This window comes from Amblyomma mixtum, chromosome 3 (assembly GCF_055824585.1).
Source record: "Amblyomma mixtum isolate Tamu chromosome 3, ASM5582458v1, whole genome shotgun sequence".
Lineage (NCBI taxonomy): Eukaryota > Metazoa > Arthropoda > Arachnida > Ixodida > Ixodidae > Amblyomma > Amblyomma mixtum.
The window spans coordinates 271570159-271591490 of record NC_143014.1 but is presented as its reverse complement, the minus strand read 5'-3'; the positions used below and the strand labels follow the sequence as shown (position 1 = coordinate 271591490).

The window sequence follows — 21332 nt, the reverse complement described above, 5'->3', positions numbered from 1 at the left end:
GTTAGGAAAGCCACCGAGGTCTTAGACCAGGTGACTCACTTGGGAAATCTTAGTCGGCAGAGCGTCTGCCAACGCGTTTTCTGCGCTGTCGTCGCCTTTTGTCATGCTGCGCCAACAGCGCGCCAATGGGCGCCGGAAGGATCTGTCAGTGGCCCGTAGCCGAATGCGAAGTAGTCGGACGGCAATCGACCGATGTCTGTGTTACATTACAGATGCACATATGGTTGGACCAGTTGCTGTAGATACGTGTTAGATATATTCGCAATGCGAAATGAACGGAGGCGCAGCTAGGATACTAACACAACAGGACCAGCGCTGCACTTGTTACTGAAATTTTTGCAAACTAAACCTACTAAGCGTCCGTTTTTCTTATAAAATTTCAGTTGTAAGTGCAGTGGGCCTCTTGTGTTTCTACTTTTTCTGTGTCCCCATTTATTTTGCGCTGCGAACATTTCTAAGATGCCACATTACGATGAGACGATTACAATGAAGCATTACAGGTTTCATTTCGATTTTATTTTATTGCCTTCAAGCGCAGAAACATAACAGAGGTGAGTTGCATAATATATAGGAAAAATAAACAAAACACAATAAAACCTAAGCCAACACAAAAGCCAATAGAGAACACAAATACAGGCACAAAATAGTTAACCAAATAAGTGTAAAGGCAGAACAAACGGAAAACCAGAATAAAGGGAAGTAATAGACAGTGTCACACAGTGCATGAAACAACCGCAAGCGGAGCAAACATGCACATACAACACGAGGAACTGCAAACAAAATAACCGGCTACTACAGGAAAAAATGTCGCGGATAAGCTTCAAGATATCTTACGAGCGATGAACGTTACATTACGAGGTCACCACTCCGCGAGTGAGCTCCAGATTCAGTGGAAGTTTTCAATTTCTTCTGTTCACTCTTTCCTGCTGCTTGTTTAGCAAACCAGTAAGTGTATTCGCTAAATGAGTGCTTCAAGGTAATACTGCGTGGTTCAGCAGCATTTATCGTCCCTTTTTCACCAAGTGTTGTTATTATGTCATGCCCCCTTCACTGCTGATCTTTGCTGCTTGTGTCCTCCGGGGTGTACCTGGCACCTGGCCGACCAGAATGACTGAATCCTTCTTGGTTTTTCTTCTGTACTGTGTGGGTCAATACGCGCCTGCGCGCTTACCCTGTTTTCTTTCGTTTTATTGTTAGTTGCCTTGACTTGCGCATGTGCCTTACAATCACGGGTTTTGGGTGCGGTATAAAACGTGCGGATCGCACTCCTTCAAAATAAAGTTGTTAGTTCAGCGCTCTGTGTGTGTCGTCTCTCCTGTGCCCCTCGTCTGCCAGCGCTGCATGTTCAGGATGTCAAACCAACTTGCCCAGCAACACACCCTGCGCATAATTACTTAGGTAGGCTTTAGTACATATCTCGAAGATACTTTTTTAAGAACTGTGCGTTCACTAACGGTGCCTTTATTCAGCTTCAAACGCCGAAGTGTACCGGAGTGGCAGCGTCCCTTTCTTGTGCACGTCGGCGGCCCGGTTTAGATTCCCGCCAAGTCACCAATTTTGTTTTACCCATTCATTCATCGGGAGTGATGTCTTCGTGCGGACAAGTTCTGCGTACACAACAGAGCTATATAATGCTTTCTAATTAATTATGTAGCGCAGATGTATTTACTGACAACAGCATTTTTATTTTTAGATGTTGGAACACTGAACTTCGTTGAATTACAGAGTTATAAGCCTTACAGCTCGACGAATGGTTCGTACCAAAAATATGACAGGCTGAAATAGCGTTGAAACAGAGTTAATTGGGACCAACTTTATAAATCTGAACTGATAAAAGGGATGTGCCAAGAGTCACCGCCTTCAGAGTTCCTACTCACAGGTGTCAAAAATCTAGAGATCCACGACAGTGGATAGCAACAGGTTCGTATTAATATTCGTTAACTCTTGCAGATCAAGCGTCACCAGTTTGTTATTCGCCTCTCACGTAGTCTTTTTTGTTTCACGCTTGCGCCTTAAGGCGCATTCCATCTTATACAATTCGCCATCAGTGCTGGCGTATCCCCAGTACTTTCTTCTTGTTTTTGGACCAAACGTTTCCGCTTCGTCTCCGCTTGTGCCAAAGGTTTCCGCTTCGCGAACTGTTCGGAGCTCCAAAACAACGCTGTGCAAAGTATTTGAAGCTCAACCACTGTATACAGTCACCACTCCGTGATCACCGCGTTTCCACTGAAGCATGCTAGAGAAGAAAAATATAATGCTTGTGAGCACTGTCCTTGACATTCCAACAGGTCTGAGTACGCGCGTCTTTTCTAATACTTGAAGTGTATAGAGAAAGGTTCGGAATCGACTGCGAATAATAAAAGTGTTCTTCATTAACTCTGACGCATAGCTGGTCTCTTTGCAACCCTCCGAATACTTCAATAAGCTTGCACAGAGGAACAGTGGAGACACTGTGTCACTTTGTTTGAAACCCTTTCTGACTGGATTGTTATTAATGTCCCGAAAAGGAAAGGACTATGGCTACAGTGCAGTTCTTGCAGATATTATCGAGCGCTTTTATTTGCGTTTCCTCTGGACACACGATACATGACTGCTCACGATATATGAAAATAACACATAAAACGAACTTACGTAGTTCAGGGTGCGAAAAATTCCTTTGCGCGGGCAAATCAGCAACTCTCATAAGGCGACAAGAAGCATACTGGGCTTTCTTGTGAAGAAGTGTCACCTTGTGTCCTTTCTAATACTGCAGGGCTAAAGCATCGCCATCGTCTCCGACCCCCTTCCCGAGCCGCAGCCCTCTCCTCGAGATGCGGCCTCCAACAGACAGGCCTCCACCGGCTGCAGCTGTCCCGTCTCCGGTGGAACCGCCCGATAGGTTTCTACAGGTGGGCGCCTTACTAGCTTGTTTTCGCTTCGCCTCTTCGCTGAGTTTCCTCGAACATTGAGGCAATAATAAGGTGGAGTACTAAGTGCAGCTATTTTATCTTTACCGAAAGCGGAGAGCACGTGAAGAAGAACAGTGATGTCTGCATCGGTGGCTCATCCGTTGCGTTAACAGAAAAGCTTCTTATGGCTGTATTTTTGAGTGTAGAATATGACTGCTCGAGGCTTACTATAGCATGCTTTTGCAGAAACTTTTTGTATTTTCTGCCGTGTGCTTAGAATGCCGCGTCCTGCGTGGGAGCGTTCATTTTTTGCACGTGACTGCTGTTCTTGATATGAACAAACTAGCCTGCCAACAAGTGTTTTGAAAATAATCATCACCATTCCTATGACTTACAAAGACCCCTAGAAAATATAGTAGTGTGGGGCGATTTCCAAGTAGTTAGGTAAAGTAATGGATGGCTGGCCGACATCTTTGATCTGGCTAATACTTTTATATGTCATTATCTTATTACTGGAAAGAAGGAGTCCAATCATTTTTGTGAAGAAAACTTTCGAACCTCAATAAAGTTAGTAGAGCTAAGGTCACCGGCTTAGCGCATTATTCAGCGAAAGCTGGTCGGAGTTTACGGCGTTTTCGGTAGGTAAGGTCGGCTTGGAGCATGCATGCAACGAGGACGATAGCGCTGGCACAAGCATATCTACAGTCATTTCATGCACGCGATGAGCCAACCTGAAACACAACTAGTTACTTGGCTTTACTTTGCGATTTCGCGCACGTTTACCTACTTGGCTTCGCCTTTTGATTCGACCTCTTCGTTTCGAGTGCGTTCAGGTACTTGGATTAGCCTCTGATTATCGAACTGATTTGGCCACCGGGATTCGCCATTTTATGAGCCAGCACCACTGCTAATGGTGAGATCTTGCACATTCAGCTCGGATATCAACACGCTTTCGACTTTCCTGACGGAATGGAGATTATCCACTTCTACCGACATGGTGAATCTAAGACCATCCCGCAGCGCACATTTTTTGCGAACATCCATCGTGGGCTCTTCTTATTCGCATCTTGTCAACGCAGCATAGAATTCCGCTGCTGCGTCTTTTGAGGAAAGAAAATGGCACAGTGACCATCTCATATATCGGTGGACACCTGAACCGCAGCCACTGCTGGCGTGGCGAGGAGGATAGGGAGGAAAAGAAGGACGAAGAACAGCGCCGGCGGGTAGTCAGGAAGGTGAGAGTGAACGAAGAAAGAGAGAAAGAGATGCCGCTGCTCGCCGAGGCTCCGGCGGAGCCCTCGACTACGGCACATCTGTCTCCCTTCCTTCTTTCACTCGCTTCTTTACCCTTTTCCTCTAGGCGCTGTTCTCCGTAGTTTGATTACGCTTCCCGTGACTCTGTCTCTTGAAAGCTTCACTGGTGACTGCAACTGACGTTCTTAGCGCTGCAGTCGCATAAATTCTCTGTGAATCCGCTTTCGCAGTGTTGTTACAATGAAGTGACATTAAACTCACGCGTAGTTGGCAAAGCTAACTGCGGTGATAATGTGAAAGGACCGTCAGAATAAAGGGCAAGCATCATTTTTTGAAACGCGTTTAAGCAATATGTCTCGCATGTAGCGGGTCCTAAAGAAATGTCCGGAGATTTTGGAAGCCCACCACTTTATGGAAGGAGCCTGCAAATGGTGTTTGGTAGTTTCGCAACATTATACCATTGGGCTCAGCCCGCCGCGGTGGCTCAGTGGTTAGCGCCCCGGGCTACTGAGCAGGAGTACCCGGGTTCGAACCTGACCGTGGCGGCCGCGTTTCGAAGGAGGCGAAAGGCGCCCGCGTGCTTTCACTCTTTCCAATCGACGGGAGAGCGTGAACGGTGGGAGGGAGAGCTGCCGGTTGGGTTAAAGGAAAGGGACATCACAGTAACTGTCTCGCTTCACGGTGGACATCCCAACCTCAAAAGCGTTACGCGTTCCGTGTAACGCGTTACGACTGCTGTAGTACCCCCTAAATGGCTTATATAAAGCTAATGCAGCGTTCGCTGCAAAATTCTTGATCACGAAGTTCTTTAGCCATATTGGCGGCCACGCCTGTTCCGTTTCGAACACGACAGGGCGTTATAAAATGGAAGTGCATATGGCCCGTTGTAGTCAAAATAATTGAATTAATCATGGAGCAGTCAGAGAGTAGCTCCATGGCCGCTCAATCTTCAGGAATTGTGGTGGTGTAGAAAAAGGAGAAAAGGTAAGGAAAGAAATGTGCTGATAAGCCGATAACTGCCGATTTATTTATCGGTATAGTTCTACACTATGCTTCTTTTCCATTGAATTCATCCAATTTTTAACTTCGGCGTTTTTAACCTGCCGTTTAATGCTCGTTCTTTCTCCATCCTCATGACCGGAATACTTACTGGTTAGTTTTCTAGTTCTTTTCCGCCGCTGTGAGTCAACGCTCTTTCTGTATAAGTACTTAAATACCTTAGCTGCCCACCTGTTATCGTCCTATTTCCTCAGGCGTTCTTCATATAGTATTTTGCTGTTAGCTTTTTCGTCACCGCCATAACGGCAAACTGTATAGCGACCTATAATTAAGAATAACAGTTCGAAAAAGACAGATGTCAATCGTGATTTTAGAAATCACATGATGAAGTCCACCCTCAATAAACAAACCGGTATGTGAGACAATGAATTATCAAACTGATCTGCCTTCAAAAAGTAGATATAGTATTAGATGAAAGGTAAATTCCTTGAACGCAGGCGCCATGTATGCTTGTATATAGACTTGTCTGAATGTTGCTGGAACTGCTGAATCTAGTAACGCTACACTTGTCTTGGAGCACGGATGCAAACCACAACTGGTTCACGTTGCATCCTAGACGCTAAGGAAATGGGAAATGTGAAAATGCAGACGCCGACCGTAAAACAAGACGTACCGGTTCCCGAACGGGAGCCTTGTTCGTAATGAAATGACACAAGCAGAGATTGGAGATAAAATGCACTGGAAAAGAGGGCGCAGGGAGCATGTGCATACAGGAATTGTTTTCCATCGACGCGATTTTTCTTGTGGCTAGTGGTTTGTATGATTTGTCACTCCAGGTGAAGGCGAGGAAATAACTTATTTCCGGCTGCATGCACGTGCGCCTTGCCGTAGTCGATGTCGTGGCGATGGAGCGCTCGGCGATAGTCATGGAAGCAGCTTTTTTAGTTCTGGCATCGTTACAATGCTCTTTTCGGCACCTCTTGACGAGTACTCTGAGTGTCCAGTCTTGCCAATGTAAACGTAGTCGTAGCTTGTTTTAGACGAACAATAACCAGATGAGTTTTCCTTTAACTATCGACTTCAAATACGAAAGGCCCCTTAACTGATGGTGGACGCGTGCGATATGGTTCACAAAATGCTGAAAAAAATTTACTGTATTTATCAGTATGGCTTGTGCTTCCCATTCGGCACGTTTTGGAATTCTTGCAACACAAGGTCTTGATAATATACATTGCTATGACCAAGTTATACAGTATTATGGGCGTGCTCCTCGGTGACTGATGTATAGTTTGCGATAACGCAATGCTCTGCGAAAGTAACCCGCTTCCAGATCTGAGTCCGTCTCTTACGCCTGCCTTTATGTCTAGTGACACTAAGTGCTTGCTTGCTCAGTAAGGGCTTTCGCCATCGCCCTTATTTGCTTTCATATTATCCCGAACCGCTGTTTTCGTTGCTCTTTATTTATGATGTTTTTGTATGGCTCGCTGCGGACGTCCTTATTACTTTGTCACGCGAGAGATAGGGACCAGCGACCGTTTTTTGTAACGACCAATTTCAATCCCACTTCATTTGGTCGTCTTCCGGGCCGCCGCGGTGGCTCAGTGGTTATGGTGCTCGGCTGCTTACCCGAAAGACGAGGCATCGATCCCGACCTAGGCGGTCGAATTTCGATGGAGGCGAAATTCTAGACACCCGAGTACTGTTCGATGTCAGTGTAAGAACTCCAGGCGGTCGAAATTTCCGGAGCCCTCCACTACGGCGTCTCTCATAGCCTGAGTCACTTTGGGACGTTAAACCCCATAAACCAAACGAAACCATTTGGTCGTCTTCCATTGGTAGCTGCTCTCCATGTGACGTAGGGCACGGAAGAAGACGTTGCGCTGGTCGTGGCAGAAACACGCCCGTTATTCCACGCACTTGCACGAACGCGTACCAGGCCGATGTTGCACTAGCGTCGACGCCTACGAATGACGGAGCACGACGACACGCTTGACACACCTGACGAGCTTTATCGGCGCTAATCCACTCCAAGCAAACAAACTGGGCGTTGGTTGTGAGACAAATCGGGGCAGCCCGATCAGTACGGCTCCACCAGACTTGATGTGTTGGTAGGAGGGTATCTAGAAGCGGCGCCTCAGCCAGGCAGGCCTAGTCTGTGATTGTCCGTTTGCTTTTCTCCCAATGGCGAAGTGAAAGTGAAAAGGACCAGAATTCTGGCCCTCCCCGACCATCGAGAGCAATTGCTGCCATCGCCTCCGTCGAATTGCTTTCAGTTTGTGGGCATATCATAGCCTAACAAACATTTGCAGTTCTGCGCCAGCCTATCATCTGTTGCCTCCTACAGCAACGTGTGACAATATCCCGTCATTATTGCTTCTTTCAAATCATGTCTAGAAAAACAGAGACCTTTCTAACATGGGGGCTGCACTTGTCAGGAGGGGTGCCGGTCTCCATTCCGATTCCATTCCATTTCTATTCTCCGGAGTGTATGTTTTCATTGCGATTGTTTAAACAATGCGTCTTAACCTTAGACATGTGGGCTTTACTCTCGCCACATAATCACCGCAGTCTGTATGAGCAGTTTCAGTGCTAGTTGCATTGATAAGGAGGCTTTAAATAATCAACAAACAGTGTGGGCATTTAAATTGAATGCACTGAGGCCACCTAGCAACACATGCTGACATCGGTTACTGGGTTACAATCAGATCGAGTTAATAGGTTTTTTCTGAAGCAGAGACACTGCCTGTCCTGTCTGTTTTACGTCTACTTGTCTGTCTTTAATTTCTCTTTCAATAAATGTGTAGCTTCCTATTGGGAACAATTTGCGGATAAATGTGGTACAAGAATCCGTTAATTTACTTCCTTTCAGTTGCTTCCTTTGCGAATTTGTCGTCGGCGCGATCGCTATAAAATTGCACCACATTCAACACAGAACGTAAACGCATGACGCTGCTGCTGTTCATGCAGCTTGCGTGCATTGCTTAAGCGAACGCGTGAATGCACTGCTAGATTTGGTCAGAGTCTGTAGTTAAACACGGGCTGATGGTAGTGTGCTCTGCTGTATGCTGGTAACGCGGCCCTGTTTTTTTTTATTTATAAGCAATGCTAGTCGTTGATGAACGACGTGCTCGGCGATCTCACGTGACCTAGCTAGGTGTGCAGGTACGCGTGGCTGTTGCTTCTCATGCAGTTTAGAAAGTGGAATGCAATTGCTGCGGAATATCATTGCGCTTTTTCGCAGTCAGAGAAGGCATCTTTAGCGATAAACATGTGTCACCTTCTACACCTGTCATATACGGCCACGTCTGACTCCCTCGAACAGAAGTGGCCATGGATTGGAATTTGGCCGGCTTGGCTTACTTGCGAAGGACACGCGTTGGCCAAAATGAGCACCGCAACATGGTTCAGAAGAGGCGGCGTGGTTCTCAACTCGAAAACTTTTGAGCTACAAATACTGGCACGCTTTGACTTCAGTGGATACGAGGGGAATATAGCGCGCATGTGGGTGTCATTAACAACACTTTGAAATGAAGCCAACAACGCAACTTTTTTTAACAGCTGTATAATTGAGCAGCAGAAAGTGAACAAGGACGTTGAAGAAACATACAGACGAGGGCGATGCTGCACTGACAACTGCAGAATTTTTTTGAAAAACCGCATATTTATCCTGAAGAACAGGCATTCCTTCGAAAGATAATCTATCGACTTCTGCTTACATCGCCGCGCAGATACTCGACCTCTTTTTCGATAGGCAAACTGATTGATGGCTTGCTGACGCATTGCTTTCCCGAATCTCGGATGGCTCAGGCTTCCAGGATCTCTCGTGCCAGCTGGTCTTTGTTCTTTTGCAGCATCTGCACGTGGTGAAGGTCAGCGAGGCGCACGAAGGGCGGTACAAAGGCAGAGACAAACACAGAGCTGGCGCTGTGTTTGTCTCTGCCTTTGTACCGCCCTTCGTAAGCATGTGTTGCTGGCCTTTGCGATAAAAAAAAAAATGACAACAGTGTTAAAGGTGCAGTGAAGAGGAATCTGAACTCGTATTTTTGCCGCGGAAACTCAATCTACACGTTCCGAGCATTCTTAGAAACTTCGGCTTATTGCCCTATGTGGCCGATTTCTCTAATTAAATCGAATTGACGTCCGGGTCCCGCCTTTTTTTTTTAATTCTCCCCGTACGGTGGGCGGAGTCGACCAACGCGTGGAGTGCCTTTCAGCCAGCTCCGTGGAGGCTTTGCTTTCGCTTTATTTTGTTTTTTTTTTAGGTTTCCGTGAATAAATTCATTCGCAGATGACATAGCCGCAAAACAAGCCCGCAGAAATAAAAATACGCGCGGTCTATTTGCTTTCGCGTATTACTACGTATTACTCCGCCGATGGCAGAGCGGCAGTAAGAGTCGCAGAGCGGCAAGCCCCCACGGAACTGGCTGAAAGGCACTCCACGCGTTGGTTGACTCCGCCCACCGTACGGGGAGAATTAAAAAAAAAGCGGGAGCTGGACGTTAATCCGATTTAATTAGGAAAATCAGCCACACAGGGCAATAAATCGAAGTTTCTAAGAATGCTCGGAACGTGTAGATTGAGTTCCTGCGGCAGAAAGACGAGTTCAGATTCCTCTTCACTGCACCTTTAACACTGTTAAACGGAGTTGGACGTATGAAAGCACATGGTTTCGAATTAGCTTGACTGTTTCCTAAACACTGCGTTAACTCGTCCTTCGAGTCCGCTTGACCTTTGCCCAGACATTGCCTGACATTCCTATCTCTTATTTCCTGCTTCGACATCTCCAAGGCAATTTCTTTTAAACTTTCGCACCACGTGACCTTCCACTAGCCACACATGTATCCATGTCATTTCATCTCAGAGGTCAAAGGTCAAGGGTGAAAGGTCAAAGATCAAGAATCAAAGTTGAAGGGTTAAAGGTTGAGGCTTCAGAGACCCATCGGCTTTTTCAGGATTGCTAGTGAAGTAATGCTTTCGCACTACAAAGCTTTAGAATTTCTCGCTCTAGTTTGCCATCAGCTCTCTTCAGGAACTACACTTCGTTTAGCAGCGGCTTCCAAGGTCACTATGATGACTTCATACTAGACCGAAGGCTGTATGTGCGTTTTTGAGAGTTTTCGACCTAAGTGCTTCAGGGAGAAGCTTGCTTGTGGTGGGGAGCAATCGGAGATGTTTCTAAAAAATATGTTTCTAAAAAAGTATCCTGAGTGGTGTGCCCGCTACCTGACTGTGATTTTCCAAAAGTCCCTCCTATCCGAAACCGTTCCACAAGTCTGGAAAATAGCTAATGTAGTACCAGTATTTAAGTCCGGTAATAAACAATGCCTCTCCAATTATAGACCAATTTCCTTATCGTATACTTGTTGCAAGGTATTAGAGCACATTATTCATAAACATATTGTGTCGTACTTGTCTAACAACAATCTTCTCTGTAATAATTAGCATGGTTTCCGGGCTGGATTCTCCACACTCACGCAGTTAATTGAATTCTCACACGACATTGCATCATGCTTAAATAACCGCGGTCAGCTGGACGCCATTTTTATCGACTACTCCAGAGCATTCGATTTGGTTTCTCATAGTAAACTCATTACTAAACTTGGCGCTTTTCTCAAAGGAACTCACGGTGTTCCACTACTATTCTTGATCAAGGACTATTTACGGTTAAGATCCCAGTTTGTCACCTTCAATCACTCTCAATCAGCGTCTGTCTCTGTAACATCTGGCGTCCCGCAGGGATCAGTTCTAGGGCCAATTCTATTTCTCATCTACATTAATGACGTCGTCCAGATAACTGCTAACACACCTGTTAAAATTCGTTTATATGCAGATGACTGCGTTCTGTATTCAAACATAAATAATGCATGCGACCAGCTAATTTTAAATAATGTGTTTTCTTCATTCTGTGCTTGGAGCAACACATGGCAGATGAAGATAAATTTCAGCAAAACTGTGTCGATGACATTCACTAACAAGAAGAATCCTTTGCGTTTTTCGTACACTAACAGCACTCATCAACTAACGCACGTAAACGAGTTCAAGCACCTAGGAGTAACCTTTTGTTCTAACTTAAATTGGTCAAAACACGTCGATTTAACTTGCTCCAAGGCACTGAAGAAACTCGTATTTTTAAAACGCTCCGTAAAAGATTCGACTAAAAACTGTAAGTTGACGGCGTACAAATCTCTGGTAAGGCCTGTGCTTGAATACGCCTCGGCATTCTGGTCACCGCACTTCGCTAAAGACATCACTAAACTAGAAAATGTGCAGAATAAAGCAATAAGATTTATATATAAACGTTATGACCGCCAGTTCTCTCCCACAGCTCATGCCCGCACCTTATCACTTGACACACTTCAACACAGACGCATATGTGATCGCCTTATCACTCTTCACATGATCATCAACAAATGCATTTGTGTTGACGCCCCGCTTTTCTTTTCTTTCGCCAGTTCTTCAGCACGTGTCACTCGCCGTACTAACCCGCTTAACATTGTGCCGTTTATGCCGTTTTTGGACTGTTTCAAATATTCATTTTTTCCTTCGACAGTCGAGCTATGGAATAATTTGGATATTACATTACGTCAGATGTCTGTTGACCGCTTTGCGCAAAAATTGTCTAATCATGTATTTTCTTATTAATAGCACACTTTTCTTTATGTAAAATGTCCGATTCACACTTGTTTATGCACTTTCCTACTGTTTTATCTGTTTTCCATCCTCTGTACCACTCCTGCAATGTCCCAACTGGGATAGCAGTATTTGTAAATAAATAAATAAAAGGAGAAGCCTTTGTACTGCAGTGAACTCGTTTGATGACGAGGAGGCGGCTTATGTGCCATGAACGATGGGGAGCTCTGATGTACGGGTGGCTTCAATATGAAGATGTACACATTGTGAGCATTCAACCAATAATTACTTCGTAAGTATGAGCGAAAAGCACACTTTATCCTTTGTTCTGTATAGTTTTACTTTGGACGGATAATGTTCATGAGACATTTTAAATTTCGGCCCAGAATTAATGACCATGGCACAGTCTTTGTCAAAAGTTTAGAGCTCAGGGGGCTTGCTTCTAAGCCTCGCAGTGGGACTCCTGTAGCATTCGTGGTAGTCCTACCCACTGGAGGAAGCAGGTCCAGAAATATTCTTACCTTCAGCAAGTTTGGAGCGCTGGAGATGCATTGCCAACCAGATGGTGTGCTTCAGAAGCAAACCTCCTGGGCTCCAAACTTTTGACAAAGGCTGTACGTCTCCATTCCTCCTTGACTAACATTGCCAGGTGCTGCCATGATAGAGGAATGGAAATAAACATGAAAAAGAATCCACATCTATGAACATAACTCAACAACGGGTGTCCCTAAAGTTTGCTTATCATCTAACTGGAGTGCAAATAACAGAAACCGACGCAGTTAAATATTTAGCGGTTACCATCACAAGCACATTGAAATGAGATGTTCGCGTGAATGAAACGCGCACAAAAGCGTTCAGACAGCTCGGATTTCTTCGGAGGAAACTCGCACGTGCGAATAAAGCTAAAGTAAAGCTAGCAAGTTATAAGTCCCTTGTACGACCAGTCCTTGAATACGGCAGTATCATTTGGAATCCGCCCCAAGCGCATCTTATCAATCAATGAGAAGCGATAAAAAACAAAGCCCTTCGATTTGTTTTTCACAGCATTCGCGGCACATCAGCACAACCGCACTACGCAACACAGTAGACATCTAAAATTTGAGCAGTCGGCGACAAGATGCTTCTTTAAAGTTTCTTTACCTTCTCTATCATGACAGCATTAATATCAACAAACACGAGTACCTGAAACCCCCACACCAGCACACAGCCCGAACAAACCATGACAATCAGGCCATTTATCACCCGCTGCAACACTTCCAAGTGTTCTTTCTTTCCGTCCACCACAGAATTACGCAATAAGCTGCCACGTGATACTGGAACCTCGATATCTGCAGATGAATTTGCTGCAAATGTGGTATTGTTTAGCCAGCAAACTGCAACATTGTGAGCAGCCGCATTTATAATTAGTGGCTGTAAAGCGCCAATTCACGGAGTGGGTTTCATGTGCATGTACTCGTAGGTCTTTCCGAAATAGCTGTATAATGCCCAATCTTCCTTGTTATTCCTTTTTTGTTTTTGTTTACGCCAGGATGCATTGTAAATTGTCTACAACTGTGATTTTGTACCCACTCCTGTATGAGCCTGTGAAGGCTTGGAGTTTTAATAAATAATAATAACAGCAGAATCCGTACCTGTTTAAACTGACCGTTCCCCTTCACAATGGAACAACCTGTACGTCTGTAACACAGCGATTGCTGTTCTTAGCAGCACGTACAGCGGCAGGAAAAGTTTGCGAAGCGCAATATTAGCGGCAAAACCTTATTTGAGCACCGTCGTTTCACGCAGTCCGGAATAGAAGAGTAACGTAATCAAAAGTGCGGCAACAACACAGTTCACCGTTAATCTCAAGCGTTGCGATCTGGACGGAAAGAATTTCAATTTATTCGTCAAGGTCTTGTCCCATAAACTTATGACGGTGGATGCACATGAAGTGTACTCTAGTTATTGCGTTGTAAATTAGAGTCACTTGAACTGTTACGTCTTGGAGTGTCCTGGCATCTGTTGAGCATCTCTTGAATGTTCTACATTTACTATTGAATGTTATTGAATGCTATACATTTCAAGAATGAGGTATACAGTAGGTGCCAAAATATGGCGTGGTTGAGTTTTCTTTGGAATCTTGGTCGCGGCAGTGTCACCTGCAGCTGACAGGAGGGATGTACATGAGATGGACTGCGCGCCCTTCACTAAAGGCCGATTCACACGACGGTCCGTTCGCCCGCGGCCCGCGCACTACGTGTACATGCGTCAGCACATTGAGAGGCGCGCTGTCGGCCCGCGGCCTGGTCAGCGCGCCTCACAATGTGCTGACGCATGAACACGTAGTGCGCGGGCCGCGGGCGAACGAACCGCCGTGTGAATCGGCCTTAAGGAGTACGTGCAAGCTCCCGCCGGCAGGATTCCTTTTCTCTGACGTTACCATGGTTGCCATCTCAGAGTAGAGGAGTAGGCGTATCGATGCGCTTGCGTGGATGCCACTGAGTAATTACTCCATTATTACAAACTTACTCCGCTTTGGAGAATTTCCTTAAACTTTTGACCAGCAGAGGAGGCGGGGCTTTTTTAGTATTCTGGGCCGTATTGAGCGAGCATGAGATGGGGAAAGAGGGGCGCCACATGCGGGAGCCAAGAGCATGCCGTGACAGGCGCCGTGCGCATATGAGGGGTGACGAATTGGAAAGCCAGCTCTGGTTCACGAAGTAGAGCTGGAAATGTAGGTTTCCCACCTCGCTTAATACTAATCGAGCGTCATCAGTGCTCCGGTATAAACCGACTGCATAGCGTTTTCTTTCTCAGAGGCGACGCTAAAGGTGGCAATAACAGACCTTGCTGCTGCACAAATGTGGCCCAAGAGAACTTCTTCACAAATGGGACCCCTCCAGCTGTCGCTGAACTTTGCGTTACATTGTCGTAATCGTGACGTCCGCTTTCCACCATCGGAAAACTACCTCTGTCGTGCAAAAAAAATGAGGGCAATGCCATGTGATAAATCTGCGTCAGCAGGATGTCAACCATCTCGCTTGCGCTTCTCATTTTCTATGTATTGCTACTTATTCGGCTGCTCGAACCGCTGAGTACTGGCGTCTTGCTTTTTTCCGGTGTCGCCGCAATTCGGCACGCCGGGCGGTCGCGACTTCCTCTCTGGTTGACGGTACGAGAGCATCCATCGCTAGCTTAAGGCCGAACAAGAACTATTGCAGGGGAAAGGCGAGCCCTTAAGCTTCAATGTAGCAATAAAATTAAAGTACGCTTACGCCTGTGGTACGACGCGTGATCACTTTTAACCGGCTAACTGGCGAAATAAAACTGATATACGTTAGAAGAAGCTTTGAGACGACATATTCCAGCTCAAAAGTCCACTGCTGTGTTGTGTGCAGCGACGAAAAATTTGCGCGCAGGTTCCGAGCACTCCACCGGAAGACGACGAAGACGGCGGCATGTACGGTGACGTGGGGAAAGTGGACAGCGCGAGCCTCGTGCACCAGTACATCGACCGTGTGGGCAGCCTGAGCACGGAGCGTGAGCCCAGCTGGCACTCGCTCTACCTTTCCCTTAGCGAAGACCATGACCAGACGACCGCGCCGGCCGCTTCTGGAGAAGATCTTCAGACGGCGGCAGTCTCATGACGCAGGCTGTCCCTCGTCTGAGAGGGAGCGTCACGACGCTACGAGGTTAACCATGGTGAGCACCGTTTTTAGCTCTCTCAGAACCTTCGTTGGCACCCAAAAGTTACAAGGCCTTCTTAACCATAATATTCGCTGAAGTGATGTTCTTACCTCCCTCGCACCACCGAAATCAAGATATGTTGTTGACGTTAGCCAGTGTACAGCAGGCAAGTTCTTTAACAGCGTCGCGCGATCGCCTCCCGTCCGAAGGGTCAGTGCCTTACCAAGGCGCGGCGTAATCGGCGAGAATATGCGCGGAAAGCCTGTGCCAGCAGGATCCTCGTCTCCTGGGTTGCACTCACGCTCAGCCTTTTCACAAGCTACAAGTATTAGCAGACGAAGCGTTTGCTATTACTACTCCGTGATAGCAGGTTGTCTCGAGAACAGGAAGAAAAGGGGTGCCATTTTTACAGCACGCTTGATAGTAGAGCACCAAAGCATGAAGGCCTATAAGCCCTAGGACAGAACTGACAGAACTGCAAAGCTATAGAAGAAGCGTGAGTTTAACGACATGAGGAAATTTAATATATAGAGCAACGAACAGGCTCTTAAGAAGGGTGGTAGCCTGAAAGCGGTCAAGATGAATTTAGTAATACCAAAAATCAAATTTAAACACGCCAGTCCTTTAACAGTGCCACAACAGTGTCAAATAAACGGCGTACAGTGCTCTACAAAAAAAGCGGAACGGCAAAACAGGATGGAAACGGCAAAGGCTTTGCGCGCATGATCGTATTCTCGGCTTTTTCTCCACCTTGCTTCGTCACCAGTCCCTTTACGGCCGTTTGTTCGACACTCAGGCGATACCTTTAATAAACTGGCCATGCGTATGCCCTCGAAAGACGAGGAGGGCGATTCCATTACGATTATGGACAAAATAATCAAAATAGGCGAATAATCCTGCACAGATCTGTACTGTAGCTGAAATTATCAGGAAGTGAATGACGCAGTCAGTGGTAGGAAGGAACTGCAAGTCGCACACGTAAAGAAAGATGTAAAAAAAAGCCTTAAAAGCTTTGCAAAGGGTGAAAGCGGCAGGTAAGTATCAAGTAACTGCATTTGTTGAAAAACGCTGGGGACATTGTGCTAGAGAAACTTCGCACACTGTATACGCAGATCCTCACAACCTCTAAAGTGCCTGAAACTTGGAAGAACGCGCTTGCATAATCTTCGTCCATAATAAATGGAGCGTAAATACCCATGCGTAACCTTAACCGTAACCTTAACCTTAAGCGTAAGATAAAAAGGTTAAGGAAGAAAAAAAGCAGGGCAACAGAACTTTCAATAACCAAACAAATGCTAAAATCTGCATTGGTGGAGTCGAAGAAAACGTTCTTCAAGAAAACGCTTACAAACTTCCTTAAAAGCTCGCCACAAAAGTTTTGGCGATATTTCGCAGATAGAAAGAATGAAATAGAACAGATAGTGGATGGCGACGCAGTCGTGACAGAAAAGAAAGATATTGCAAACGTATTTAATCATTTTTTCCAATCAGTTTTCACGAAGGATAGATGTGACAGTGACGGTGATCCTTTAGTCTGCGCAATACAATACCCAATGGAAGACCTACGCATTACAAGGGAGGGCGTGTTCCAGCATTTGCTTAGGTTGGATGCAAAAAAATCGTGTGGCCCAGATGAAATACCAACGGTATTTCTTCAACGGTACGCTGAATGGATGTCGTATTATTTGCAGCTTTTATTCGAAAAATCTTTGCGGGATCATTCAGTACCTCAGGACTGGCGCGATGCCACCGTTGTTCCGATATTTAAAAGTGGCAATAGGCTATGTGTAAACAACTACAGACCGGTCTCACTCACTTCTGTGTGCTGTAAAGTCCTAGAGCATGCAATAGCAAAACATATTCTGTATTTTTTAGAAAAAAACGATTTATTATGCCCAGTTCAGCACGGTTTCCGATCTGGCCTTTCGACGGTGACACAGCTAATCGAAACTGTACATGACCTTTGTACAGCTACAGATGAATGCCAACAGGTAGATGTTGTATGTATAGACTTTGCGAAGGCATTCGATAAAGTTGCACATCATAAACTACTTTCCAAATTGAGGAGCCTAGGAATTAGTGAAAATGTAGTATTGTGGATTCAGGCATATTTAAAAAACCGTTATCAAAGGGTCAGAATCGGGAAAAGTGAGTCGGGGAAGTGTGAAGTTGTGTCTGGAGTGCCGCAGGGGTCTGTTTTAGGCCCACTTTTGTTTTTATTGTATATTAATGATATTCCGTCTAATATTAACCCACCTGTAAAAATTAAACTATTCGCCGATGATTGTCTAATTTACACGCGTGTAGCCTGCACGGAAGATCAGATCAAACTAAATAAATGCCTACAATCATTAAACTCGTGGTGCCAAAGATGGGGCATGGTAATTAACTACAATAAATCTACATACACTCACGTAACTAAAAAACAGAACGTTATCAGATTTGAATATAATATTGGAGAAAATACCTTGGTCGAGGTGCAGAGTTTCCGGTACTTAGGGGTGACAGTGACGCATAATATAGACTGGCGTATTCATATTGAGAATATCTATTCAAAAGCGTACCAGAAGCTTTGCTTTCTTAGGAGAAAACTTCCAAACGCAACTAGAGAAATTAAGTTAGTCGCCTACAAAACGTTTATACGACCAGTTCTGGAATATGCGAATGCTGTGTGGAGCCCTCACCAAAAATGCTTAAAAAAGAAGGTAGAAAGAGTACAGCGGATTTCAGCACGTTTTATATGTTCAAAGTATCGCCGTACTGACTCGGTTACAAAGATGATGCAGCAGTGTGAACTGGAAACGCTGGAAATTAGAAGAATAAAACATAGACTCAAACTTTTTTTCCAGATAATGCAAGGGACATTAAAAATAAATAAAGAACATTATGTGAAAGCGCCTCTAAAACGTGGTTCCCGGAAAAACCACAGCAAGGTACTACAGCCTATTAACACACGTACGGATGTGTACCGGTATTCTTTCTTCCCTGATGTAATTGAAATGTGGAACAGATTGCCAAGTGATGTTGTAGAGAGTATGAACGTGCAACAATTTGAGCTAGGTGTTGATATATTTTTGAGAAATGGTGCACAAATTTTCAACTCTGACTCATGATTGCTCATTTATGTATTTGTTTTTGTTCCCTCCCTGTAACGACCCTCATTTGAGGGTTAACAGTATGACCAAATAAATAAATAAATAAATAAATAAATGAGCCTACCATCAGTGTTTTCCAAGGGATTTACTAAGGTAATCGCAAATCGCATTAGATCGACGTTAGACTACAACCAACCAACGTACCAGAGTGGATTTCGGAAGGGCTACTCGAACCCGCCGCGGTGGCTTCGTGGTCACGGCACTCGAATGCTGAGCCCGAGGACGCGGGTTCGATCCCGGCCGCGTCCGCCGCGTTTCGATTGAGGCAAAACGCAGGGTGACTGTTTTGTGTCATGTCGGTGCACGTTAAAGAACCCCACATGGTCGAAATTAATCCGGAGCCCTTCATTGCTGCGTCATTGATAGCCCAGGTTGCCTAGAGACGTTAAACCCCACATACCATACCATACCATACCATACCATACCATACCATACCATACCATACCATACCATACCATAATATGCCATGCCATACTGAGGCCTATTCGAAAAAGACCACGTATACGCATTATTTACCAGGTCATCGAACAATGCGCAGAATGCAACGAACCACTTGTATTAGCTGCCATAGATTACGAGAAAGCATTTGACTCAGTCTAAACCTCATCGGTCATGCGGGAATTGCATAACCAGGGTGTAGAAGAGCTGTACGTGAAGGTACTAGAAACTGTGTACAGCGGTTGCACAGTGACAATTGTCCTTCACGGGAAAAGGGATAAAACCCCAGTCATGAAGGGTGTCAGGAAGTGAGACGCGATCTCTCCAATACTATTTATCGCATGTTTAGAGCAGGGAGTATTTGGACAACTTGACTGGAAAGATTTGGGAATAAACCATAATGGAGATTACCTTAGTGATCTCCGATTTGCTGCTGACTTTGCCTTGCTAATGAACTCAGAGGACGAACTGCAAAGCATGATCGAGATGATAAGAATGGGGTGGAGTCCGTTTGGCAGGTACTCTGAAATCATGCGTGGATGGCAGTTTACGAGTACCTTTCAAAGGGAATTAAAGTATACAGGAGCTTTACTTACCGGTACCGACCTATGGGTAGAAACGTGAAGGGCAACGGAAAGGGTTGAAATTAGTTTAAACTGAGAACACTGTTCGAAGAACACAGCAGGGTTAGTTACTACCACAATTGGATAGTCACTACCACAATTTATCAGCCCTCCTAGGATGTGTTCGCCTTCTCCTCTGCTGCCTTTGATGCCTACGTAAACTCTTTATGAACACTGCATGTTGTTTGCTTATTGTGCAGCATTTCCTGTAGCCAAGCTTGCTATTTCTTGTCTGTGCGTATGCGGGCCGCTTTGTCCTTTTTGTACCTGCCATTCAACGTAGGGCTGCAAGAGTTGTCACCTACCTAATAGGTCCGAAGCCTCTGCTCCCGCACCAAATTCCATGATGTCCCCAATCCTTACCCCCAATCCGACATCCGAATTCCCTTCCCATACAACCAATCCCCTACAACTACGCCCCAGGGCAGATTAAAGGATTCTGCCCGGGCCCGCTCCCTCGTCTGTGGAGGCGCTAAGTAGATTTCGCCATAATATTTCATTTTTGATACATTGTGCGCGCAAAAACTAATTTGTCCGCTACACGACATATTCCTTTTTTAAATGATTTTAACTTACTGCAAGCCGCGCAGAGGCAGTATTTTTCTTATTTGCTTTTAAATATGCCTTAATGTTATTTCCTACACTAGTCCTCTCTTTCTGCTTATTTCCGCTGTTTAAAAATTTACGGCACACTTGTAAGGCATGTTAAATGAGCGGTTTCAACCGCTATTCAGATCAATGGCAGTTCAGATTTCCAATGATGCTGAAGTGAACGGCAGCCGGCTGCAGCTACACGGCACCTTCGACGAAACTCAATTAACCCTCTGCATCAGGTAATGATGCCAAATTTGATTTGTCTATATTTAAATAAAAAATTTGCTTGTATTTTGATATGTCAAATTTCATACATTTCTTCTACACTTCAATTCACTGATTTGCAATTTGTGCGCCAGTTTTGTGTTTACGCACGCCGAAGCTGAACATCACATAAAACCAAAACAATTCATTAGGAGCTCGTTTGGTTGATGTTTCGCCGCAGTTTTTACTCTCAGCGCTTCGCAAGTTTAAACTCCTTCGATAGGTGAAAATTGTGCACTTGGAATTATACTGATCAGGGCAGCAACCTTTCGCGCCATTTGAGTACATATGGCAGTGAGAAATCCTGCCGACTCGACCGAAGTGACAGGTTCGTCTCGCCAGTTGCCCCGTTCAACTGAGGCTTCCGACCTCAGTCTATAACTCAGTTGCCATTGGGGTCTAGCCGGCGTTTGTCGCTGTAGTGTAACACCGATTAATCCTATCCGGTTCAACTGACAGTGAAGACATACGTGTAAAAGGGTGTATTACCTCGATGGATGGATTGTAGAAGCGTCCTGTTCTCTGCTTTTCACTAACCTCAGTCGAACGTCGTCCGGAAATTCTAAGTTCACTAAAAAACCAAGACCGAAACCGACGACGCTGTAATTTTCTTTAGAAACAAATTCATTAGCAGGAAAAAGATTACGGAGCGCTCCGAGCTGGACACGAACCGACCGCAGCGCGGAGCTAGTATCCTGACTACTCAGCCAGCATAACAACAGTGCGCGCATTGTTGCTATGGCGATTTTCACGAAATGGACGCCATGCTACTGCGGCGCCGCGAACTAGTCGGCGGGGACACATGTGCGAAAAGTGCGTGC

At 45.4% G+C, this 21332-nt stretch overlaps 1 protein-coding gene across 2 annotated transcripts in view; it reads left to right on the top strand.

The window, feature by feature from the left end:
• LOC149354757 (uncharacterized) overlaps positions 1-21332 on the top strand; it is a 76539-nt gene that overhangs the window by 40938 nt on the left and 14269 nt on the right. For both annotated transcript variants that reach the window (XM_089577548.1, XM_089577549.1), the window contains 2 exons: positions 2753-2888; positions 15170-15452. In XM_089577548.1, coding sequence (XP_089433674.1) covers positions 2753-2888; positions 15170-15397 — 364 coding nt within the window. In that variant the 3' untranslated portion in view covers positions 15398-15452. The remainder of the gene's footprint in view (positions 1-2752; positions 2889-15169; positions 15453-21332) is intronic.